Below are 26,871 nucleotides of genomic sequence, written 5' to 3'. Positions count from 1 at the left end.
TGCACTTCCTACAGTTAGGAGTGACTATGGGCCTAAAATTGGTTTCCATTAAGGTCCAGATCTCGGCTCTGTACATTTTCTTCCAAAAAAGAACTGGCTTCACTGCCTGAAGTTCAGACTTTTGTTAAGGGAGTGCTGCATATTCAGCCCCGTTTGTGCCTCCAGTGGCACCGTGGGATCTCAACGTGGTGTTGGATTCCCTGAAGTCGCATTGGTTTGAGCCACTTACATCCATAGAGCTAAAATACCTCACGTGGAAAGTGGTCATGCTGTTGGCCTTGGCGTCGGCCAGGCGTGTATCAGAATTGGCGGCTTTGTCATGCAAAAGCCCTTATCTGAATTTTCATATGGATAGGGGGGAATTGAGGACTCATTCCCAATTCCTTCCTAAGGTGGTATCAGCTTTTCAGGTGAACCAACCTATTGTGGAGCCGGCGGCTACTTGGGACTTGGAGGACTCCAAGTTAATGGACGTAGTCAGGGCCCTGAGAATATATGTTTCCAGGACGGCTGAAGTCAGGAAAACTGACTCGCTAATTATCCTGTATGCACCCGACAAGTTGGGTGCTCCTGCTTCTAAGCAGACTATTGCTCGCTGGATCTGTAGCACGTTTCAGCTTGCACATTCTGCGGCTGGACTGCCGCATCCTAAATCAGTAAAAGCCCATTCCACGAGGAAGGTGGGCTCTTCTTGGGCGGCTGCCCGACGGGTCTCGGCTTTACAACTTTGCCGAGCTGCTACTTGGTCGGGTTCAAACACTTTTGCAGGAGTCTACAAGTTTGATACCCTGGCTGAGGAGGACCTTGAGTTTGCTCATTCGGTGCTGCAGAGTCATCCGCACTCTCCCGCCCATTTGGGAGCTTTGGTATAATCCCCATGGTCCTTACGGAGTTCCCAGCATCCACTAGGACGTCAGAGAAAATAAGATTTTACTCACCGGTAAATCTATTTCTCGTAGTCCGTAGTGGATGCTGGGCGCCCATCCCAAGTGCGGATTGTCTGCAATACTTGTATATAGTTATTGCCTAACTAAAGGGTTATTGTTATGAGCCATCTGTAGTGAGGCTCAGTTATATTTCATACTGTTAACTGGGTATAATATCACGAGTTATACGGTGTGATTGGTGTGGCTGGTATGAGTCTTACCCGGGATTCAAAATCCTTTTCCTATTGTGTCAGCTCTTCCGGGCACAGTATCCTAACTGAGGTCTGGAGGAGGGTCATAGTGGGAGGAGCCAGTGCACACCAGGTAGTCCTAAAGCTTTCTTTAGTTGTGCCCAGTCTCCTGCGGAGCCGCTATTCCCCATGGTCCTTACGGAGTTCCCAGCATCCACTACGGACTACGAGAAATAGATTTACCGGTGAGTAAAATCTTATTTTTTCATCAAACAGGAAGGACTATCAGTTCATACTATATGGAATGATTTTCCTTTTTTCTGTAGATTAGTGGGGAGAAATTCTAACTGAGTAATTATGTTTGTACGTAAATGGTTCTGCTGCCATTTCCCCACCGAATCCATGTAGTGGGAGGGGCTGTGATTTAAACAGACCAATCGTAGCCTCATGATATGGCCTCTTTCTGCAGCAGGGTACATTGGTTTCCGCAGGGAAACATCGGGGTGTAGAGTGGATCTGGATCCAGAGGCACCAACAGGTAAAGCTTTAGCTGACCCAGGATGCATAGGGACTTCCTCTATAACCCCGCCTCCAGCCACTGTGAGCTCAGTTTTGAATTGGGGTCACTGAGCAGCCCTGAAAGCTTTTCATCTTTGCGAGAAATTTGACTTTTATACTGGGCTGGCAGCACTTTTAACAGGGGGTGTGGGGGGGGGGGGGGAGGTACTCACAGAGCGATAATCCAAGCAATCTGACCAGATTTTAAGCATGATCTGTCCGTGTGTACACTCCACAGTGATCGCTGGTGCTAGATTGGCCTGCAGGCTCAATCTAGCAGGTCGCTTATTTCACGTGCTGGGTGAAATGAGCGCACACCCCCCCCCCCCACGCTCAGCACACATCTCTGGCCACATCTGCCCAGGAATACAGGCCTTAAGTCGGTGTGACATTCAGTGCTGCAGCTCCATCACCTCCCAAGCAGCGACGCACACTCCCGCTGGCTTGGTTCCTGGGACCCACCATTAAATCTCGATCCGTCTGCGTTCTGGGGAGACGGACCGTGGCACTGGCGTGGACACTGTCTCTGGGCAGGAACCCCACTAGACCACCAGGGCAATCGGAGCACAGGTCAGGTGTACTAACGCCTGTTTGATAAGGCTCCATTGTACCTGGGGTGGAAGACTAGCATAGGGGAGGTAGTGCTTGATTTATAGCTCTTCCCCCAGCTCAGGGTGCCATCTCCTACAGATTTCCCGCCCTGGAGCTGCCTCACTCTCCTTCACTCCCTTACAGAGACTCTGGGTGCCATCTTACAGCAGAGCAGCAGCAGGTCTCCGGGATTGCTGGGCAAGGTCTCCCATGTAAAGCCGCCTGTGTACAGCGCTGTGTCTTTACATTCACTTGAGCATCCTACCTGTCTTAGAGACAGCATTAGTTGAGAAAAGGTGTACATTGCAGAGTATATTGTACGAATATTCTGCTATATCCTCCGGTCTTGGGACCGTGCTGTGATATATATATAAGTCCAGTGCAGCATTATTGTGATATAATTTTTGCATTGCATGTGACGGTGTGCCTATTCTGCTGTGTGGTTTCACTTTCAGTGTTTCCCAGCTATAACTATCACTATATTCTATACCCTGGGCTAGGTGCGTTTGGGTCAAGCAATATAGTTGTGCACAGAGTTTATCTATATCCCTGTATAAGTATATTACTTCTATGTTACAGTCACATTATACCCTGCCTCTTTATTCCACAGGTTATTGTATTTGTCTGACTATTTAATCGTACTGTGTGAGTCCAATTGTTTACATTGTGCAATGTCTAACAAAAAGGGCAGCAAACCGGCGGAAGCCCCTGCAACTTGCAGAGTGTGCTCCGCGGGTTTACATGATGGTCTCTGCACTGCTTGTCATACACCTCCCAGTCAGTCCTCAGCTCCTGCACCTAGGGGGTCATTCCGAGTTGATCGTAGCTGTGCTAAATTTAGCACAGCTACGATCATCATCCCTGACGTGGGGGGACGCCCAGCACAGGGCTAGTCAGCCCCGCATGTCAGTGCCGCCCCCCCCCCCCCCGCACAAATACAAAAGCATTGCACAGCGGCGATGCTCTTGTATTTGTGGAGTAACTCCCGGCCAGCGCAGCTCCTGCGGCTGGCCGGGAGTTGTGTGTCGCTGCAGCTGGCCGCACCGTCTGCGTGAGACGTCATGCAGCCGCTGCGGCATAACCCCCCCAACGGTCCGCCCACGCTCTGTCTCAGAGACAATCGCTAGGCATGACAACTGCCATGCGCTGCGCACTTCCGACCCGATCGCTGCGCTGCGACAAACTGCAGCTAGCGATCGGGTCGGAATGACCCCCTTAGTCAGGTGCCACCATGGGAAGCATTCACTGCAATGCTGGGTACTCTGGTGGGACGTCTGTGGCACTACACCCACAAATGGTATCTATGGTAAATCCACCTTGGGCGGAAAATCGGTCTAACCAACTGCAACAACTTAATCAGTCTCTGGTTAGACAAAAACTCCCTCAGGTCACACATGTGTCCCTGGTACCTCTAAGCAGGCTGCTTCCTCCTCACAGTCTACAAAACTCTCTGATGTCTCATCTGAAGAGGAGGGGGAGCATACTGTCCTGTCTGACACTGAATCCTGTGTTACTGACGAGGAATCTACCTTTTCTCATACGTCCTAGAGGATGCAGGGGTCCACAGTACCATGGGGTATAGACGGGTCCACCAGGAGCCATTGGCACTTTAAGAGTTTAATAGTATGGGTTGACTCCTCCCTCTATGCCCCTCCTATCAGACTCAGTTTAGAAAATGTGCACAGAGGAGCCGGTCACAGCTAGGGGAGCTCTCCAGAGTTTCTCTAGTAAAGTTTTTTTTTTTTTAGAGTTTGTTATTTTACAGGGAGGCTGCTGGCAACAGCCTCCCTGATTCGTGGGACTAAGGGAGGGAGTAGTGTCCGCCCTGCGGGGTCTGAACCACTATCTCCGCTGACAGGACACTGAGCTCCTGAGGGAATAGATCGTTCCCCGCCACAGGGGATGGCACACCCCAGCAGCATGCCACCACCCCCTTACAGAGCTGAAGATCAGTGGCGACCTAACAAGCGGGGGGCCAGTGTGAAGATGGCGGCAACAGGGTAGGAGCGCAGTACTAACTGCGCTCCGGAGGCTCAGCGGTACTTAGTGCGGCGCTGTGAGGGGCACCCTGAGCCAGTGCCTGAACCCTGCACTGGTCAGCAAGCCTGTCGGGGTCCGTGGATCTCAGCCAGCATTTTACCTCAGGCCAGTATAACCCTTGTGAAGAGCGGGAAGACGGCGCAATTTTGGGGGCGGAGCTTCTCAGAGCGGACCCAGCAGCGTTTCAGCGCCATTTTCCTGCCTGCACAGCACTGTCCAGGAAGAGTAAGTCCCTCCACAGCCAGTCCACCTATCTCACTGTACCAGAGGGTTGTAGAAGGGGGGGGGAGGCTGCATTAAGACTGTGTAACCTATTAAGGTGCACAGTCAGCGCTAGTAGGGGTCTCCCTTTACATTAAAAGCGCTGTGTGTGGGTTGGCTCCAATCTCTGTGTCTCTCTTGCCATTCTTGGGGGTGAAACTCTGTCTGTCCTCCCCTGTGTGTGTGTCTGTGGTCTCCATTAAGCAATGTCCAGGGACTCTGTGTCATATGCTGCAGAGGATATGTCCTCTCAGGATGATCCCATTCCATGTAATCAGGATTGCACTGGTTTAGCACAGATACCAGCAAGGGAGCCTGAGTAGTTATCCTCTATCAAATCTATAATTTCTCAGATTTCAAATAGGGTTGCACAAAATGAATCTGCAACTCAGACTTTACAGAACTCTGTGGCAGTCTGGCCCAGTTCTGGTACCTCAGGGCTCCCCGCTGTATATTCACTTAAACGTGCTCTTGCGCAGATCATGCAGGATGATATGGATACCGATTCTGACACTGCAGACGGTGACGGGGATGTGTAGCGGGGGACAGCATTGCTTGCTAAAGGGGTGCAGTTGATGATAGAGGCTATTAGAGATGTGTTGAATATTGCTGATACAACACCCGAGCAGGACGAGGAGGCTTACTTCACTGAAAATAAGAAAGCCTCGCTAACCTTCCCTGCGTCAAAGGAATTAAATGCTATTTTTGAAAAGGCTTGGGATAACCCGGATAAAAAAATTCCAGATACCTAAAAAGGTTCTGGTGCCATTTCCTTTCCCGGTAGAGGATAGGAAAAAATGTAAAAACCTGCCTACTGTTTACGCGTATCCAGACTCTCAAAAAAGGTGGTTTTACCGGTTCCAGGATCTACCGCCTTGAAAGAGCTGGCTGATCGTAAAATTGATAATACGCTCAAATCCATGTACACTGCTTCTGGGGCAATACTACGTCCCACTATTGCCAGTGCTTGGATTGACAAGGCTATAGTAAAGTGGTCAGGCACATTACTTGAAGACTTGGATACTATGGAGAAATGTGATGTTGAATTGTTTTTACGTAACATTCAGGATTCGGCAGGATTTCTGGTAGAATCCATGAAAGACCTGGGTTCCATGGCTGCGGGAATTTCTTCCATGTCTGTATCAGCTCGTCGAGGACTGTGGTTGCGCTAGTGGTCTGCCGACACGGAATCCACGAGAAGTGTGGTGACCCTACCCTACACAGGTCAGGCTCTCTTTGAGGAAGCGTTAGCTGCGTAGATCTCCACAGCTACGGCTGGTAAGTCACCTTTTCTTCCCTCAGCTACAACTGCTCTGAAGAAACCCTTTTCTTCAGCTTCATCACAGCCCTTTCGGTCTGCTGGCGGACTGGACTGTCCTGCAAAAAGCCGTCCAGAAGTTGGTGGAGGCACAAGTCATTGTGCCAGTACCACCTCATATGCAAAACAAAGGTTACTATTCAAACCTTTTCGTGGTACCGAAACCAGATGGTTCGGTCAGGCCCATTCTGAACTTAAAATCACTAAACCCCTTTCTGAGGGAGTCTCTAAGGGCAGTGATATCAGGTCTGGAGGAGGGGGAATTCCTGGTATCCCTGGATATCAATGATGCGTACTGTACCTCCACATCCCGATTTGGCTGCCGCATCAGGCTTATCTTCAATTCGCACTGTTTGACTGTCATTTTCAGTTTCAGGCCCTGCCATTCGGCCTCTCCACAGCACTGAGGGTATTCACCAAGGTGATGGCGGAAACTATGATTCTCCGCAGCAGACAGGGGGTGAACATAATTCCGTGTCTGGACAATCTGTTGATAAAAGCATCGTCCAAGGAAAAGCGGTTACGGTCCATAGCTCTCACGACCCAGCTTCTCAGGGAACATGGGTGGTCCTTCCGAGTTGTTCGCTCGGTAAATTTCTTCGCATCGCAGCGATTTTCCGCTTATTGCGCATGCGCAATGTTCGCACTGCGACTGCACCAAGTAAATTTGCTATGCAGTTAGGAATTTTACTCACGGCATTACAAGGTTTTTTCTTCGTTCTGGTGATCGGAGTGTGATTGACAGGAAGTGGGTGTTTCTGGGCGGAAACTAACCGTTTTATGGGTGTGTATGAAAAAACGCAGTTTCTGGGAAAAACGCGGGAGTGGCTGGAGAAACGGGGGAGTGTCTGGGCGAACGCTGGGTGTGTTTGTGACGTCAAACCAGGAACGAAACTGACTGAACTGATCACAGTAGCTGAGTAAGTGTCGAGCTACTCAGAAACTGCTAAGAAATTTCTATTCGCAATTTTGAGAATCTTTCGTTCGCAATTCTGCTAAGCTAAGATTCACTCCCAGTAGGCGGCGGCTTAGCGTGTGCAATGCTGCTAAAAGCAGCTTGCGAGCGAACAACTCGGAATGAGGGCCATGGTTGGATCCTGAATCTTCCAAAATCACATTTGGAACCAACCAGGAGGCTGTCCTTTCTTGGGATGATCCTTGATATGGAAGTAAAGAGGAAAAAGCGTTGGTGATACAAACATTGGTTCGGGATGTCCTGAAGCCAACCCGGGTGTCTGTTCATCAGTGCATTCGCCTTCTGGGAAAAATGGTGGCCTCTTATGAGGCCCTGCAGTATGGGAGGTTTCACGCTTGGTCCTTCCAACTGGATCTCCTGGACAAGTGGTCGGGATCCCATCTACACATGCACCAGAGAATACGTCTGTCACCAAAGGCCAGGATTTCACTCCTCTGGTGGCTGCAACTGCCTCACCTTCTGGAGGGCCGCAGGTTCAGGATTCAGGACTGGATCCTTCTAACAACGGACGCAAGTCTCCGGGGCTGGGGCACAGTCACTCAATGGGAAACCTTCCAAGGAAGGTGGTCATGTCTGGAAGCCGGCCTGCTGATAAACATTCTGGAACTAAGATCCGTCTACAACGGTCTTCTCCAAGCGGTCCATCTTCTGAGAAAATAAGCCATTCAAGTGCAGTCGGACAATGTGACCACAGTGGCTTAAATAAACCGACAGGGCAGAACGAAGAGCAGAGATGCAATGTCAGAGGTAACAAGAATCATCCTCCGTGCAGAAAAACACACGTTGGCGCTGTCAGCACTCTTCATTCCGGAAGTAGACAACTGGGAAGCAGACTTCCTCAGCAGACACAATCTCCATCCAGGGGAGTGGGGTCTCCATCCGGAGGTGTTCAAGGAGGTAACAGATCTTTGGGGCATACCCCAGATCGACATGATGGCCTCTCGTCTAAACAAGAAGCTTCGGCGGTATTGTTCCAGGTCGAGGGACCCGCAAGCAGTGGCGGTGGACGCCCTAGTGACTCCGTGGGTGTTCCAGTCGGTGTACATGTTTCCTCCATTTCCACTCATCCCAAGAGTTCTAAAGCTCATAAGGAGAACAAGGGTTCAAGCAATTCTCATTGCTCTGGACTGGCCAAGAAGGGCTTGGTACGTGGATCCTCTGGATCTTCTGCAAGGAGATCCGAGGCCTCTTCCTCTTCGGGAGGACCTGCTGCAGCAGGGGGGTTCGCCTATCAAGACTTACCGCAGCTACGTTTGATGGCATGGAGGTTGAACGCCTGATACTAGCTCGAAAGGGCATTCCGAACAAGGTTATTCCTACCCTGATACAGGCTAGGAAAGGAGTAACGTCTAAACATTACCATCGAATTTGGAAAAAATATGTATCTTGGTGTGAGTCCAAGAAATTTCCTGCAGTGGAGTTTCAACTGGGGCGGTTTCTCCTCTTCCTACAAGCCGGTGTGGATATAGACCTGAGGTTGGGATCTGTGAAGGTCCAGATTTCGGCCCTATCCATTTTCTTCAAGAAACAATGGGCTGCCCTCCCTGAGGTTCAGACCTTTTTGAAGGGAGTTCTGCACATCCAACCTCCCTTTGTGCCGCCTACGGCACTTTGGGACCTTAACTTGGTGTTGCAGTTCCTCCAATTGGACTGGTTCAAGCCTCTACAGGAGGTTGAGGTCAAATTTCTTACATGGTAGGCTGTCACGTTGTTGGCCTTAGCTTCTGCTAGACGTGTGTCGGAGTTGGGGGCTTTGGGAGTCATTCCGAGTTGATCGCTCGCTAGCAGTTTTTAGCAGTTATGCAAACGCTAAGCCGCCGCCCTCTGGGAGTGTATTTTAGCTTAGCAGAAGTGCGAACGAAAGGATCGCAGAGCGACTACAAAAAATAAATTGTGCAGTTTCAGAGTAGCTCCAGAGCTACTCAGCGCTTGCGATCACTTCGGAGTGTTCAGTTCCGGATTTGACGTCACAAACACGCCCTGCGTTCTCCCAGCCACGCCTGCGTTTTTCGAACACTTCCTGAAAATGGTCAGTTGACACCCAGAAACGCCCACTTCATGTCAATCACTCTGCGGCGAGCAGTGCGACTGAAAAGCTTCGCTAGACCTTGTGTAAAACTGCATCGGCCGTTGTGAAAGTAAGTCACACGTGCGCATTGCGCCGCATGCGCAGAAGTGCCGCCTTTTTGCTTCATCGCTGCGCAGCGAACAGTTTCAGCTAGCGAACAACTCGAAATTACCCCCTTTGTCCTCTAAAAGCCCATACTTGATCTTCCACGAAGATAGTGCAGAGCTTCTCATATCCGCTAAGGCGCATCCCCTTCCTTGAAGAACTGCTTTAGGACATCCCCGATGTTTCCCTGTGGAAACCAATGTACCCTGCTGCAGAAAAGGAGAGTTATGGTAGACTTATCATTGTTAACGCTCTTTCTGCAAAGTACTTTGGGTTCCATAGGGCGCCCACCCTGATGCACCTAGCTTCTTTGGGTTTGTATGGCATTAGCCACTGGTAACTCCTGTCGTGAGATTGTGTTTTTATGTGACTAACATTTGCCTTCTCACTTGCCTGCTTCCTGCATTGGACTGGTTAACAAAACTGAACTTACAGTGCCTGGAGGCGGGGTTATAAAGGATCCCTCTGCATCCTGGGACAGCTAAAGCTTTACCTGTTGGTGCCTCTGGATCCAAATCCACTCTACACCCCGATGTTTCCCTGTGGGAGCCAATGTACTTCGAAGAGAGTTAACAATGGTAAGTCTACCATAACTGCTTTTTCAGTCCGTCCAACTACGGGGAGAGTGGAGGTGAAAATCAGCACATTGGGGGTAATTCCAAGTTGATCGCAGCAGGAATTTTTTTAGCAGTTGGGCAAAACCATGTGCACTGCAGGGGAGGCAGATATAACATGTGCAGAGAGAGTTAGATTTGGGTGTGGTGTGTTCAATCTGCAATCTAATTTGCAGTGTAAAAATAAAGCAGCCAGTATTACCCTGCACAGAAATAAAATAACCCACCCAAATCTAACTCTTTCTGCACATGTTATATCTGCCTCCCCTGCAGTGCACATGGATTTGCCCAACTGCTAAAAAAATTTCCTGCTGCGATCAACTTGGAATTACCCCCATTATCCACTCAGGTCTCCTCTGAGATGTGAGTGGATTAAGAGTCAGTATTTTTGCAACCTTCTGATTGGTTGTAGAATTGTAACTTGCCATCCACTAGGAGGTTTGGTAATCTTATGACCTTGTAACAATTCCCATGCTTCTGATATCATCAAGTGAGATAAAATTGCTAAACAGTAGAAGCATAGTGAGTCAGTTAGATAGCTGCAAACGTGGATACAAAGTGCATTTCTTTCTTACGCCATGTGTTGTGCATACAAAGCTCCAGTACAGTTCAAGCCCTTTCTGCTTTTTAGAAGGACCCTCTGGCATAAGGTTTGTTTGACCACTCTGCATAATTGCATCTGGAGATGGAAATGCACAAGGTGGAGAAAGGAAAAATGTCACTTTATTATACTGTCTATATGGGGGGAGATGTACTAGGGCTCTGAGAGTGATAAAGTGGAGAGAGAGAAAGTACCAGCCAATCTGCTCCTGTCATGTTACAGGCTGTATTTGAATAATGTCAGTTGCAAAATAGACGCATAAGGGGCATTTGTGATTTGGGGCCCAGTCTCATCACAAGGATGATTTGGCAAAAGGGGCCCACCTGAGTCTTGCCTCAGAAGTGAGATTGAAAAATTTGCTCCATAAAGGTCCATAAGGCTTTGGGGCTTGGTGAATAAAGGGCAGCACAGATGGTGTAATGGTTGGCATTACTGCCTCACAGCATTAAGGTCAAGGGTTTGATTCGCACCCTGGCCCTAAAGGTGCATACACAAGCAGAGATATTGACTTATGTGCGATTTTCACTATGCGATTTTGACTATACTACATAGTCAAAATTGACTTGCCTGCACAGTCTATCTAACCTTGCGAAACCGACCGCGCGGGAGAGCGCATCTGGATCGAATTGGTATCACAAGCTGGTTAAACCTTGCGATATGCACTAACTTTCCTTGCGATTTTGACTATGGAATCAAAAAACGCAAGGTAATATAACACTGTGTGTACACACCTTAACTGTGTGGAGTTTGTATATCCTCCCCGTACTTGGGTGGGTTTCCTCCAGGTACTCCGGTTTCCTTCCACAATCAAAACTATACTGGTAGGTTAATTGGCTTCCAACAAAATTAACCCTAGCGTGAATGTGTGTTCATATACATGTGGTGGGGAATATAGATTGTAAGTTCCACTAGGGTAGGATCTGATGTGAATGGCCAAATATTCTCTTTAAAGCACTGCAGTGTATGTGTGCGCTATATAAATAACTGGTAATAAATAAAGGGTTTCGGCCTAGATTCATTGAAGGGTGCAGTCAAGACAATTGTCCCCTTAATAAACCTTATGACTCGGAATGGAGAGGGGTGGGGCCCAAAGTACCAGCCTTGATGCACTTTGTGAAATGCAAATTAAGTGGATGATTGGATCCATGCACCTCCGGCTTCAATAACAAACATAAAAGTTACATTGCGTGGCCATAGTTTTTCAATTTTCTAAATGACTGTAAAACTCATTAACATACGTTTAATGCTAGAATTCCTTTTTCATTATTATCCATAATAACATATTTCCCGTGCTGGCCCGGGGCATAGGCCATATAGGTGAATGCCCAGGGTGTAATTACTCCAGTTGGCAACTAGCAGGCATGTTCAAGTGATCTGGGGAATGACCTAAAAACTTACCTAGAGCATCAGATTGCATATTTATTTGCATCAAATAGAAAATAAATATAATTTATACCTTGGAAAGATGCTTCCAGCTGAAACCGTGCAGCAAAACATAAATCCTCCAGCCATGCAGAGCAGAGCTCCAGCCCACCCCACAAACAGTGCTGCCCCCAACTCATATCTGTAAAAATAAAAAAACATACACAATGTCATTTGGTGTATACTGTAGAAGGTACTTGCTGCTAGTAGTAATGGTTAGTGATGAGCGGGTTCGGTTTCCGAGAAACCCAACCCCCCCGAACGTCACCCTTTTTACACGGGTCTGAGCCATACTCGGATTCTCCCGTATGGCTCGGTTAACCCGAGCGCGCCCGAACGTCATCATCCCGCTGTCGGATTCTAGCGAGATTCGGATTCTATATAAGCAGCCGCGCGTCGCCGCCATTTTCACACGTGCATTGAGATTGATAGGGAGAGGACGTGGCTGGCGTCCTCTCCGTACTACTACTAATACGAGACAGTTGGTTGATCTGATTGCTTGTTTTATTTTACTATAATTGTGGGGAGGATTGGGGAGCAGCTGTTAGGAGGAGTACAGTACAGTGCAGAGTTTTGCTGATAAGTGAGTCGTGACCACCAGTTTTTTATCCGTTCTCTGCCTGAAAAAAACGCTCCATACCATATCTGTGCTCAGTGTGCTGCATGATATATCTGTGCTGAGTGCTCACTGCTTAATTGTGGGGACTGGGGAGCAGCTATAGCAGGAGTACAGTGCACAGTTTTGCTGACAGTGACCACCAGTATACGTTTGTCTGCCTGAAAAACACTCTTGTGGTGGCTTTTTTTTTATACTAGTTTAGCAGTTTGCTGACAGTGTCCACCAGGTCCATTATACTGTATATAGCAGTACGGTAGGCCACTGCTGTACCTACCTCTGTGTCGTCACTCGTCATCCATTAATAATAATAAGTATACTATCCATCCATCTACATTGTATACCTGTGGTGGCTTTTTTTTTTATACTAGTTTAGGAGTTTGCTGGCAGTGTCCACCAGGTCCATTATACTGTATATAGCAGTACGGTAGGCCACTGCTGTACCTACCTCTGTGTCGTCACTCGTCATCCATTAATAAGTATACTATCCATCCATCTACATTGTATACCTGTGGTAGCTTTTTTTTTATACTAGTTTAGCAGTTTGCTGACAGTGTCCACCAGGTCCATTATACTGTATATAGCAGTACGGTAGGCCACTGCTGTACCTACCTCTGTGTCGTCACTCGTCATCCATTAATAAGTATACTATCCATCCATCTACATTGTATACCTGTGGTGGCTTTTTTTTTATACTAGTTTAGCAGTTTGCTGACAGTGTCCACCAGGTCCATTTATTATACTGTATATAGCAGTACGGTAGGCCACTGCTGTACCTACCTCTGTGTCGTCACTCGTCATCCATTAATAAGTATACTATCCATCCATCTACATTGTATACCTGTGGTGGCTTTTTTTTAATACTAGTTTAGCAGTTTGCTGACAGTGTCCACCAGGTCCATTATACTGTATATAGCAGTACGGTAGGCCACTGCTGTACCTACCTCTGTGTCGTCACTCGTCATCCATTAATAAGTATACTATCCATCCATCTACATTGTATACCTGTGGTGGCTTTTTTTTATACTAGTAGTTTAGCAGTCTGCTGACAGTGTCCACCAGGTCCATTATACTGTATATAGCAGTACGGTAGGCCACTGCTGTACCTACCTCTGTGTCGTCACTCGTCATCCATAAAGTATACTATCCATCCATCTACATTGTATACCTGTGGTGCCTTTTAGTTGTGCGCATTAAAATATGGAGAACAAAAATGTGGAGGTTAAAAAAATAGGGAAAGATCAAGATCCACTTCCACCTCGTGCTGAAGCTGCTGCTACTAGTCATGGCCTAGACGATGAAATGCCATCAACGTAGTCTGCCAAGGCCAATGCCCAATGTCATAGTACAGAGCATGTAAAATCCAAAACACAAAAGATCAGTAAAATGCCTCAAAAATCAAAATTAAAAGCGTCTGAGGAGAAGCGTAAACTTGCCAATATGCCATTTACGACACGGAGTGGCAAGGAACGGCTGAGGCCCTGGCCTATGTTCATGGCTAGTGGTTCAGCTTCACATGAGGATGGAAGCACTCATCCTCTCGCTAGAAAAAAAGAAAAGACTTAAGCTGGCAAAAGCACAGCAAAGAACTGTGCGTTCTTCGAAATCACAAATCCCCAAGGAGAGTCCAATTGTGTCGGTTGCGATGCCTGACCTTCCCAACACTGGACGGGAAGAGCTTGCGCCTTCCACCATTTGCACGCCCCCTGCAAGTGCTGGAAGGAGCACCCGCAGTCCAGTTCCTGATAGTCAAATTGAAGATGTCAGTGTTGAAGTACACCAGGATGAGGATATGGGTGTTGCTGGCGCTAGGGAGGGAATTGACAAGGAGGATTCTGATGGTGAGGTGGTTTGTTTAAGTCAGGCACCCGGGGAGACACCTGTTGTCCGTGGGAGGAATATGGCCATTGACATGCCTGGTCAAAATACAAAAAAAATCAGCTCTTCGGTGTGGAATTATTTCAACACAAATGCGGACAACAGGTGTCAAGCCGTGTGTTGCCTTTGTCAAGCTGTAATAAGTAGGGGTAAGGACGTTAACCACCTCGGAACATCCTCCCTTATACGTCACCTGCAGCGCATTCATCATAAGTCAGTGACAAGTTCAAAAACTTTGGGCGACAGCGGAAGCAGTCCACTGACCAGTAAATCCCTTCCTCTTGTAACCAAGCTCCTGCAAACCACACCACCAACTCCCTCAGTGTCAATTTCCTCCTTACCCAGGAAAGCCAATAGTCCTGCAGGCCATGTCACTGGCAAGTCTGACGAGTCCTCTCCTGCCTGGGATTCCTCCGATGCATCCTTGAGTGTAACGCCTACTGCTGCTGGCGCTGCTGTTGTTGCTGCTGGGAGTCGATCGTCATCCCAGAGGGGAAGTCGGAAGACCACTTGTACTACTTCCAGTAAGCAATTGACTGTACAACAGTCCTTTGCGAGGAAGATGAAATATCACAGCAGTCATCCTGCTGCAAAGCGGATAACTGAGGCCTTTGCAGCCTGGGCGGTGAGAAACGTGGTTCCGGTATCCATCGTTAATTCAGAGCCAACTATAGACTTGATTGAGGTACTGTGTCCCCGGTACCAAATACCATCTAGGTTCCATTTCTCTAGGCAGGCGATACCGAAAAGGTACACAGACCTCAGAAAATGACTCACCAGTGTCCTAAAAAATGCAGTTGTACCCAATGTCCACTTAACCACGGACATGTGGACAAGTGGAGCAGGGCAGACTCAGGACTATATGACTGTGACAGCCCACTGGGTAGATGTATTGCCTCCCGCTGCAAGAACAGCAGCGGCGGCACCAGTAGCAGCATCTCGCAAACGCCAACTCGTTCCTAGGCAGGCTACGCTTTGTATCACCGCTTTCCAGAATACGCACACAGCTGAAAACCTCTTACGGCAACTGAGGAAGATCATCGCAGAATGGCTTACCCCAATTGGACTCTCCTGGGGATTTGTGACATCGGACAACGCCAGCAATATTGTGCGTGCATTACATCTGGGCAAATTCCAGCACGTCCCATGTTTTGCACATACCTTGAATTTGGTGGTGCAGAATTATTTAAAAAACGACAGGGGCGTGCAAGAGATGCTGTCGGTGGCCCGAAGAATTGCGGGCCACTTTCGGCGTTAAGGCACCGCGTACAGAAGACTGGAGCACCACCAAAAATACCTGAACCTGCCCTGCCATCATCTGAAGGAAGAGGTGGTAACGAGGTGGAATTCAACCCTCTATATGCTTCAGAGGATGGAGTAGCAGCAAAAGGCCATTCAAGCCTATACATCTGGCCACGATATAGGCAAAGGAGGTGGAATGCACCTGTCTCAAGCGCAGTGGAGAATGATTTCAACGTTGTGCAAGGTTCTGCAACCCTTTGAACTTGCCACACGTGAAGTCAGTTCAGACACTGCCAGCCTGAGTCAGGTCATTCCCCTCATCAGGCTTTTGCAGAAGAAGCTGGAGAGATTGAAGGAGGAGCTAAAACAGAGCGATTCCGCTAGGCATGTGGGACTTGTGGATGGAGCCCTTCATTCGCTTAACCAGGATTCACGGGTGGTCAATCTGTTGAAATCAGAGCACTACATTTTGGCCACCGTGCTCGATCCTAGATTTAAAACCTACGTTGTATCTCTCTTTCCGGCAGACACAAGTCTGCAGGGGTTCAAAGACCTGCTGGTGAGAAAATTGTCAAGTCAAGCGGAACGTGACCCGTCAACAGCTCCTCCTTCACATTCTCCCGCAACTGGGGGTGCGAGGAAAAGGCTAAGAATTCCGAGCCCACCCGCTGGCGGTGATGCAGGGCAGTCTGGAGCGAGTGCTGACATCTGGTCCGGACTAAAGGACCTGCCAACGATTACTGACATGTCGTCTACTGTCACTGCATATAATTCTCTCACCATTAAAAGAATGGTGGAGGATTATATGAGTGACCGCATCCAAGTAGGCACGTCAGACAGTCCGTACGTATACTGGTAGGAAAAAGAGGCAATTTGGAGGCCCTTGCACAAACTGGCTTTATTCTACCTAAGTTGCCCTCCCTCCAGTGTGTACTCCGAAAGAGTGTTTAGTGCAGCCGCTCACCTTGTCAGCAATCGGCGTACGAGGTTACTTCCAGAAAATGTGGAGAAGATGATGTTCATTAAAATTAATTATAATCAATTCCTCCGTGGAGACATTCACCAGCAGCAATTGCCTCCAGAAAGTACACGGGGACCTGAGATGGTGGATTCCAGTGGGGACGAATTAATAATCTGTGAGGAGGGGGATGTACACAGTGAAAGGGGTGATGAATCGGACGATGATGATGAGGTGGACATCTTGACTCTGTAGAGCCAGTTTGTGCAAGGAGAGATTGATTGCTTCTTTTTTGGTGGGGGCCCAAACCAACCAGTCATTTCAGTCACAGTCATGTGGCAGACCCTGTCGCTGAAATGATGGGTTCGTTAAAGTGTGCATGTCCTGTTTATACAACATAAGGGTGGGTGGGAGGGCCCAAGGACAATTCCATCTTGCACATCTTTTTTCTTTCATTTTTCTTTGCATCATGTGCTGTTTGGGGAGTATTTTTTTGAAGGGCCATCCTGCCTGACACTGCAGTGTCACTCCTAGATGGGCCAGGTGTTTGTGTCGGCCACTTGGGTCGCTGAGCTTAGTCACACAGCTACCTCATTGCGCCTCTTTTTTTCTTTGCATCATGTGCTGTTTGGGGAGTATTTTTTTGAAGGGCCATCCTGTCTGACACTGCAGTGCCACTCCTAGATGGGCCAGGTGTTTGTGTCGGCCACTAGGGTCGCTTAGCTTAGTCACACAGCTACCTCATTGCGCCTCTTTTTTTTCTTTGCATCATGTGCTGTTTGGGGAGTATTTTTTTCAAGTGCCATCCTGTCTGACACTGCAGTGCCACTCCTAGATGGGCCAGGTGTTTGTGTCGGCCACTAGGGTCGCTTAGCTTAGTCACACAGCTACCTCATTACGCCTCATTTTTCTTTGCATCATGTGCTGTTTGGGGAGTATTTTTTTGAAGTGCCATCCTGTCTGACACTGCAGTGCCACTCCTAGATGGGCCAGGTGTTTGTGTCGGCCACTTGTGTCGCTTAGCTTAGCCATCCAGCGACCTCGGTGCAAATTTTAGGACTAAAAATAATATTGTGAGGTGTTCAGAATAGACTGTAAATGAGTGGAAATTATGGTCATTGAGGTTAATAATACTATGGGATTAAAATGACCCCCAAATTCTATGATTTAAGCTGTTTTTTAGTGTTTTTTGAAAAAAACACCCGAATCCAAAACACACCCGAATCCGACAAAAAATTTCCGGTGAGGTTTTGCCAAAACGCGTCCGAACCCAAAACACGGCCACGGAACCGAACCCAAAACCAAAACACAAAACCCCAAAAATTTCCGATGCACATCACTAGTAATGGTATACACTATTATAATCACCACATCACCTTTATCAGTCCTACCCAAATCCTACAACACCCTAACCAAAAGTAAACAAAGACTGGCGGGTTCTGTACTTAGCAGCCAGTCGCACTAGTTATGACTGGATGCATCCTGCATCCATCATAACCAGTCGTTTAAGAGCAGCAACAGAAATTTTGGGGCCCGGGACACTGATGTCTCCAGGGGGCCCCCAAATAACCACTCTCGACTCCCGCACCCACACTAATGAATAACCGGCCCAGGCCCTATTTGAGGAAAGATGGCACGGTGGCTAGCTCTGCTTCACTCGCCACAGGTTACTATTCCCAATAGATGTCCACATAGATAGTGTTCTGAGGCAGCTCAGTTATGCTAGCCTAGGGGGTCCCATGTCCTGAACTTGAGCCATATAGTAAGTATAAAAGTTTTAGGCAGGTGTGGAAAAAATGCTGCAAAGTAAAGATGCTTTCAAAAATAGAAGTGGTAATAGTTTATGTTTATCAATTAACAAAATGCAAAGGAGAAATTTAAATCAAAAAAATATTTGGTGTGACCACCCTTTTACTTCAAAACAAAAAAGCATAAATTCTTCTATGTATACTTGGACACAGTTCAAGAGTTTGTTCCAAACATCTTGGAGAACTAAATACAGATCTTCTGTGGATGTAGGCTTGCTCAAATACTTCTATCTATTAATGTAATCCCAGACAGACTCAATGTTAGATCAGGGTCCTGTCGGGGCCATATCATCACTTCCAGAACTCCTTGTTGTTGTTCATGCTTAAGATAGTTCTTAATGACATTGGCTGTATGTTTGGGGTCGTTGTCCTGCTGCAGAATAAATTTGGAGCCAATTATGTTATTGCATGATGGATAGGTACCTGCCTGCATTTTTCAGCATTGAAGCACAAAGAAACGGGCAACGTTGAGTACTGTAGACCATAGGTCGGCCAAGGAAACTTAGTGCATCAGATGAAAGACACATCATGCTTACTTCCCTTCAAAATTAGGAGATGCCCAGCAGTGCCATCAGCTCAGAACTGGCAGAAACCAGTGGGACCAGGTACACCCATCTACTGTTCAGAGAAGTCTGGCTAGAAATGGTCTTCATGGAAGCTATACATTTGACACGGAAAAAAGGCCAAGGGTCTCAACTATGCACGAAAACATAGGAAATGAGGTGCAGAAAAATGGCAGCAGGTGCTCTGGACAGATGAGTCAAAATGTGAAATATTTGGCTGTAACAGAAGGCAGTTTGTTCGCCAAAGGGCTGGAGAGCAGTACAATAATGAGTGTCTGCAGGCAACAGGGAAGCATGGTGGAGGTTCCTTGCAAGTTTAGGGCTATATTTCAGCATATGGAGTTGGGGATTTGGACAGGATTAATGGGGGTAAATGTAATAGGGTGTGAGAATTAGAAAGTGAGAGATTTTGGTAAAACTGTTACTGTTTTTTTTTTTAAAGTGGCAATCATTTACATGGCAAAATCAACCTGGTTTTGCCATGTAAATGATTACCACTTTTAAAAAAACAGTAGTAGTTTTACCAAAATCTCTCACTTTCTTATTCTCACACCCTATTACATTTCACCCATGGTGTCCTCAATGTTGAGAAATACAAGCAGGTACTTATCCATCATGCAGTACCATCAGGGTGGTGTCTGATTGGCTCCAAATTTATTCTGCCGCAGGACAATGACCCCAAACATACAGCCAATGTCATTGAGAACTATCTTTAGCGTGAAGAAAAGCAACAAGTCCTGGAAATGATGATATGGCCCCCACCATGGCCCTGAACTCAACATCATCAAGTCTGTCTGGGATTACATGAAGACACAGAAGCACAAAACCTTGTAATATGGAAAGAAGAAATTATATTTTATAAAACATTAAATAGACATTAATTTAAAAAAATACATTTATTAGAGATTAAAATAGCCCTACACAACCCTTTTTCTCCAATTTATTGACCACCAAAGCCAAGAGGTCTGGGATGGGTTCTTCTTCATTCCTTGTAGGCATCCACAATATGCGGCTTAACAAAAAGGAAAATGTATAGAATGACGCTACTTCAGGGGCGTCTCTAGAGAGGAGGGGACCCTTGTGCAGACTCCGTGTATGGGCCCGTAACCGTCATACCGCTGCTAGCGCTCTGAGCTCTGTAGACTCTGGCACAGTGCCAAAGTCTACAGTGCATGCGCAGGACTCCGAAAAATGGCCGCCGCCCCATTTTTTGGAGTCCTGCGCATGCGCTGTAGACTCTGGCATGGTGCCAGAGTCTCTAGTGGTCAGTGCGCTAGCAGCGACGGCTATGGAAGAGGAGGGGGCACACACACAGTCAGCAATGGACTCTGGAAAGGTAAGTATAGGAGAAATGGGTGCGGTGTGGGCCCCCTGGGAATCAGGGGCCCGTGTGCACCGCACACACTGCACCCATTATAGAAACGCCAATGTGCTACTTGCTCCTTAAGGACCACTGCTGTGTATATTTCAGCAGGCCAATGCACTTCCCTTATACAGTATGATTTACCCACTGTCTGAAGAGGGAATCCCCACTGTAGTACACCACAGCTACGTAGATAGCATAAGATACACCCTACAGTATCTTACGCTGTTAGGGTAGCTTTCACAAATTACATAACTTATGTGCATTTACAGTCCATAATGCTTGTTGGGTATAATATGTCACATGGGTATGGCATGATAATTTTACATTTATCATATCGACTTTCAACATGTAGACAGTGATGAAAGGTCGGCATATTGTCCTTGTTGGCCAAGAGCTGACTTTCCTGCTCCCGATGACCCTAGCAGCATCTTCCAGGTCCCGGTGGTCATCTGACTGTCACTTCAGGGTCAGACTTCTGATCCTCCGGCATTCAGGTGAGTATTTCCCCTCTATGCATAACCGTAATTCATACCCTTTACCCTAAAACACCCTCTGGTGCCTAATCCTAACCCCCCTCTCCCTTCCCCGCAGCCTAACCATAACCTCCAACTGCCGCCTAAATGTCATCTTCATAACTGTCGACATTGTGGCAAAATTATGACTGTATGACTATTGTCATTGTCGGCCTTTTGACTACATTATCCCCCATAATGCATGCACTCTGTGAGCTTTTAATTGTATTTCATTGCACATGAATGTGTACAGTTAGATTTCTAATCCCCTGTTGAATATTTATAATTTTTTAATGACTGACATTCTTTCCATAAGAAAATATATAAAAGAAAATAAAGAATTTTGCAATACTAATTCTTGGTAAAGCTGTGCCCTACACGTGTATGTGTGTCATGTTACCATGCATTAGGATAACAGAACTTACTTTGCCGATACGAGTGTTGGGTCAAAGTATTCAGAGGTGGTTTTATGGGCATAGAGAGAGCAAGCAGTCAGGGAGCATGTACCTGGAATACATCACAGTAAAGATATAGAGACTTCAGTATTATGATCATTGCAATAGAAGTGAATACTAAAGTAAGAGAGAGAGTGGTGCAATGAGAAAACATCACCCATTCTCACCACCAGCACCAGTGATCAGATATATTCTTTTTTTTTTATAATCTTTTTTTATTGAAGCATGATACATTGGTGTGATTGAAATGAAAGTTATATCAGGGATTAAACAATGATAATAAAATCGGCATTACAAGTCATCTCCATGTTCAGATAAATTGTTCTGAGGTGAGCATCATTGTTACTTTCATGACTAGGGGCCTAATTCAGACCTGATCGCACTCAGGCTATTTTTTGCACTGCTGCGACCTGGTAATCGCCGCCTACAGGGGAGGGGGTAATCGCTTTGCAGAAGAGCGATCGGCTGTGCATAGAGCTGCACAAACAAAAGTGTGTGCAGTTTCTGCACAGCCCAGGACTTGCTCAGCCGCTGCGATGATCCTGGATGGAGCTGACGTCAGGAACCCTCCCTGGTAACGGCCGGGCACGCCTGCATTTTCCTGGACACTCCCAGAAAACGGTCAGTTGCCGCCCACGAATGCCTTTTGCCTGTCAATCTTCTTGCGATCGCCGGTGCGATCACTTTCTTTGTAAGATTCGTCACTGCCTGGCGACCCCCATCGCCGGCCAGCGACGCATCTGCGCATTGCGGACCGCATGCATGCGCTGTTTAAACCCGATCGCACAACTGCAAAAAAGGCAGCGGGCGATCAGGTCTGATTGACACCCTAGGAGCATTACAATGGTACAGTACATCTAGGCAGGCATATCTTGCATTCTGTATAAAATTATACATTCCTGATATTCCGACTGCCGGCATCCCGATCACCGGTATGGTGACCAGATACCCTTATAACAGCTACAGTTCTCTCCAAAAGTTTATCTCAAGTAGCCCAAAGAATTTACGTCATTATGTAGGTTTGAAAAATTGACACAGCTAGAATTTATGGCATAACAATGAAAGGGACAATATCAGGAAAATCTCAATCTACATTTCTCATACGTCCTAGAGGATGCTGGGGTCCACTTCAGTACCACGGGGTATAGACGGTTCCGCATGAGCCATAGGCACTTTAAGACTTTTCAATGGTGTGAACTGGCTCCTCCCTCTATACCCCTCCTCCAGACCTCAGTTTTAGAAATGTGCCCAGGCAGACTGGATGCACTCTGAGGAGCTCTACTGAGTTTCTCTGAAAAGACTTATGTTAGGTTTTTTATTTTCAGGGAGAACTGCTGGCAACATTCTCCCTGCTTCATGGGACTGAGGGGGCAGAAGTAGGAACCAGCTTCCTGAAGAGTTTCATGGCTCTGCTTCTGGCTGACAGGACACCATTAGCTCCTAAAGGGAACTGAATGCTAGTCGTGTCTAGATGCTGGGTGTAGTACTGCTGACCAGCGGTCAGGAGACCGCCAGTCAGCTTACCGATGCCGGGATCCCGGCAGCATACCGACGCCGGGATCCCGGCGGGGAGGGGCGAGTGCAGCAAGCCCCTTGCGGGCTCGCTGCGGGTTCGGTGGCGACCTGCGGTCGCCACGGGTTCTATTCCCACTCTATGGGTGTCGTGGACACCCACGAGTGGAAATAGTCCCTGTTGGTCGGCATGCCGACCATCGGGATAGTGACCCGTCGGGTTGGTGGAGGAGGTCATGTGATTGTCGGTCAGCTAGATGCTCACTCCCACAGCACGCCGTCACCCCCCTCACAGAGCCAGAAGTCAGAAGACAGGTGAGTGTTAGAAGACAGATCTTCAATCAAGAAAGTGACGGCTAAAGGTACCGCGCGGCATGGGGGGAGCGCAGCGCGCCATGTTGCCCACACATACACAGGCACTGCAGGGCGCGGGATGGGGGGGGGGGGCTGGGCAACATGAAACCTATGGAAACTGGAATAAATAAGGGGCATAAGTTGCTGAGGCACAGTCCTACCCCCGCCAGTATAAAAAATTACCTCATAAAAGCTGAGGAGAAACACACCATTGAAGAGTGGAGCTTCCTCAGTCAGCCAGCACACTGCTCAGCGCCATTTTCTCTCTCTACTCAGGCTGCAGTGACCAAGCTGGTCCTCTGCCACTACTGAACAAGTATCAGGGTGCAAAACGGGGGGCCACAGTGAATTTGGTGCTATATAATTGTGTGATTAACATAAAAGCGCAGCATGTCAGTGGGCATTTTGTGTTCACAGACATTGTGTTACTGGTGCTGGGTTGTAATCTGGCAAATCCTATCTGTGTCCCTCTGACAGATTTTACTGTAGGACACAGAGGTGTAATATGACAACAAAGGCCTGACTGGGTGAAAGGTTACATGATAGTGTGAATCATATCAGTAAGAGGTTGGACTGAATCTCATACAGAAAATGAAAATAATCTGTTGAAGATGTGATTTTTAATAGTTCTGCCTTTCATCCACAGGGACCTTTCTGGGTCACATTCAAATTTGCACAAGTAGTACAAACTGATACCGACACGGACTCTGATTCCTGTGTCGACACTAGTGATTCCAGGGGAATAGGTCCTAAGTTAGCAAAAAAGCATTCAAAACATGTTTTAGCTATAAAGGAGGTGTTAGAAGTTACGAAGCCCCCTCTTTTACCACAAGGAGAGGGTTTACTTTAGTAAAGAAGCAATGTAATTTTCCCTCCACCTCAGGAGTTGAACAGTCTCTTGGAGGGAGTCTGATTTAACCTGAAAATAAATTTCAGATTCCCAAAAGGAATTCAGGCAGCTTACCTTTTTCCAAAAAAGGTGGGAGTCACCCCACATTTTAGACAGGGCCCTGTCATAAAAAAGAAAAGGTGTTTCTCCCTGCACCTGATTTGGCTTTAATTAAGAAGCCGACAGACCGCAAGTAAGTGAGGTGATCTATTGATGTGGCCAATGGGACACTACTCAGGCCTACCATTGTCTGTGAGTGGGTGAGTAGTGCTATTGAAAAGTGGTCAGAAAACTTGTCATTAGACATTGACACAATAGATGGAGACGAGCTACTCCTAACGTTAGGTCATATCAAAGACGCTGCTGCGTATGTACTAGAAACCATGAAATATATTGGTTTCTTGGGATCAAGAACCGCTATCATGGCAGTATCGGCTCAGAGGGCGTTGTGGATTCACCAGTGAAATGCTGATGCAGATTCCAAACGAAATATAGAGGCTCTCCCGTATAAAGGTGAGGCCTTGTTTGGTGATGGGCTGGATGCGTTAGACTTGGCGTCTACCGCAGGTAAGTCGACATTCTTGCCTTATGCTCCTACACCGGCGAAAAAGACACATCACTCTCACATACAGTCCTTTCGGCCCAACAAATACAAAAAGGCAAAAGGTTCCCCCTTTTTTGCAGGTAGGGGAAAAGGAAAGAAATCCGCAGCGTCTCCCGGATCGCAGGAGCAGAAGTCCACTCCTGCTTCTGCCGAATCTGCAGCATAACGCTGGGGCTTCCTTGCGGGAGTCCGTTCGGGTGGGAGCACGTCTGAAACTTTTCAGCCAAATCTGGATTCAATCTGGCCTGGACCAATGGGTCTTACAAATGGTCTCCCATGGGTACAAGCTAGAGTTTCAAGACATCCCCCCATGCCGATTTTTCAAATCGACATTGCCAGCTTCTCTTTCGGGAAGAGAGGCAGTAACAACGGCAATTTTAAATTATGTCAGGATCAGGTCATTGTCCTGGTACCCTTGGCACAGTAAGGAGAAGGTTTTGTATTCAAGCCTCTTCGTAGTTCCGAAGCCGGACGGCTCGGTCAGACCGATTTTAAACCTGAAAAATCTGAATCTCTACCTGAAAAGGTTCAAGTTCAAGATGGAATCCCTGAGGGTAGTGATTTCCAGTCTGGAAGAGGGGGACTTCATGGTATCAGTAGACATAAAAGATGCTTACTTGCATGTTCCCCTTTATCCTCCTCACCAAGCTTATCTGATATTCGCAGTACAGGATTGCCATTACCAGTTTCAGACGTTGCCGTTCGGACTCTCCACGGCACCGAGGGTATTCACCAAGGTGATGGCGGAGATGATGGTCCTCCTCCGTTAAAAAGGAGTCAATATAATTCCTTATCTGGACGATCTCTTGATAAAAGCGAGATCCAGGGAACAGTTGGTGCAGAACATCGCACTCTCCCGGTCAATACTCACGGTTGGATCATGAATTTTCCAAAGTCGCAGTTGGAACCGACGACAAGATTGTCCTTTTTAGGGATGATTCTGGACACAGAAGTACGGAGAGTATTTCTTCCATTGGAAAAGGCTCTGGAAATCCAGAAAATGGTCAAACAAATATTGAAACCAACAAGCGTGTCGATCCATCAATACATTCGGTTGTTGGGGAAAATGGTAGTGGCCTACAGTTTGGCCGATTTCATGCCAGAGTATTCCAGTGGGACCTGTTGGACAAGTGGTCCGGATCCCACCTACACATGCACCGGAAAATAAAGCCAGGATTTCGCTCCTGTGGTGGCTACACAGTTCTCACCTACTAGAGAGACGCAGGTTTGGGATTCACGACTGGGTCCTAATAACCACGGATGCAAGTCTCCGAGGCTGGGGAGCTGTCACACAGGGGGGAAGCTTCCAAGGAAAATGGTCAAGTCAGGAAGCCTGCCTTCACATAAACGTTCTGGAATTGAGAGCCATTTACAACGGCCTTCTACAAGCGGTACATCTTCTTCAAGATCCCATGCAGATCCAGTCGGACAATGTAACAGCAGTCGCGTACATAAACAGGCAAGGCGGAACGAAAAGCAGAGCAGCAATGGCAGAGGTGACAAGGATTCTCCTCTGGGCAGAAAGACATGTTAGAGCTCTGTCAGCAATTTTCATTCCGGGAGTGGACAACTGGGAAGCAGACTTCCTCAGCAGACACGATCTCCATCCAGGAGAGTGGGGCCTCCACCAAAAAGTCTTTGCAGAGGTGACAAGTCTTTGGGGAGTTCCTCAAGTAGACATGATGGCATCTCGTCTAAACAAGAAGCTTCAGAGATATTGTTCCAGGTCGAGAGACCCTCAAGCAATAGCAGTGGATGCACTGGTGACCCAGTGGGTGTTTCGGTCGGTATATGTTTTCCCTCCACTTCCACTGATTCCAAAAGTTCGCAAAATAATAATAAGAACAAGAGTTTGAGCAATCTTCATTGCCCCAGACTGGCCAAGGAGGGCTTGGTATCCAGATCTTCAGGAGTTGCTCATAGAAGATCCTCAGCCTCTTCCTCCTTGAGAGGACCTACTACAGCAGGGGCCATGTGTGTATCAAGACTTACCGTGGCTACGTTTGACGGCATGGCTGTTGAGCGTCGGATCCTAGCCCGAAAGGGTATTCCCAAGGAAGTCATGCCCACTCTTATTCAGGCCAGGAAAGGAGTAACGTCTAAACATTACCACCGTATTTGGAGAAAATATGTGTCTTGGTGTGAATCCAAGAAGGCTCCTACGGAAGAGTTTGAGTTGGGACGTTTTCTCCATTTTCTGCAGGCTGGTGTGGATCCGGGCCTTAGATTGGGGTCAATCAAGGTCCAGATTTCGGCCTTATCAGTTTTCTTTCAAAAACAATGGCCTCCTTTCCAGAAGTTCAGACGTTCGTGAAAGGGATTCTGTACATCCAGCCTCCATTTGTGCTTCCAGTGGCACCATGGGACCTTAATGTGGTGTTGCAGTTCCTTCAATCAGATTGGTTTGAACCTCTGAAGGAGATAGAATTGAAGTTTCTCACTT

General features: G+C 47.4%; 1 protein-coding gene across 1 annotated transcript in view; it reads right to left on the bottom strand.

Annotated features, from left to right (window-relative positions):
- CLDN10 (claudin 10) overlaps positions 1 to 26,871 on the bottom strand; it is a 46,577-nt gene that overhangs the window by 5,092 nt on the left and 14,614 nt on the right. The window contains exons 3-4 of the mRNA XM_063950750.1: positions 21,040 to 21,121; positions 11,706 to 11,813 (exon numbers count right to left, since the gene is read on the bottom strand). Coding sequence (XP_063806820.1) covers positions 11,706 to 11,813; positions 21,040 to 21,121 — 190 coding nt within the window. The remainder of the gene's footprint in view (positions 1 to 11,705; positions 11,814 to 21,039; positions 21,122 to 26,871) is intronic.

The sequence above is a fragment of the Pseudophryne corroboree genome, chromosome 2, assembly GCF_028390025.1.
Source record: "Pseudophryne corroboree isolate aPseCor3 chromosome 2, aPseCor3.hap2, whole genome shotgun sequence".
Taxonomy (NCBI): Eukaryota; Metazoa; Chordata; class Amphibia; order Anura; family Myobatrachidae; genus Pseudophryne; species Pseudophryne corroboree.
Note: the sequence above shows the minus strand (reverse complement) of the source record. Positions and strands in the feature narration are given on the sequence as shown.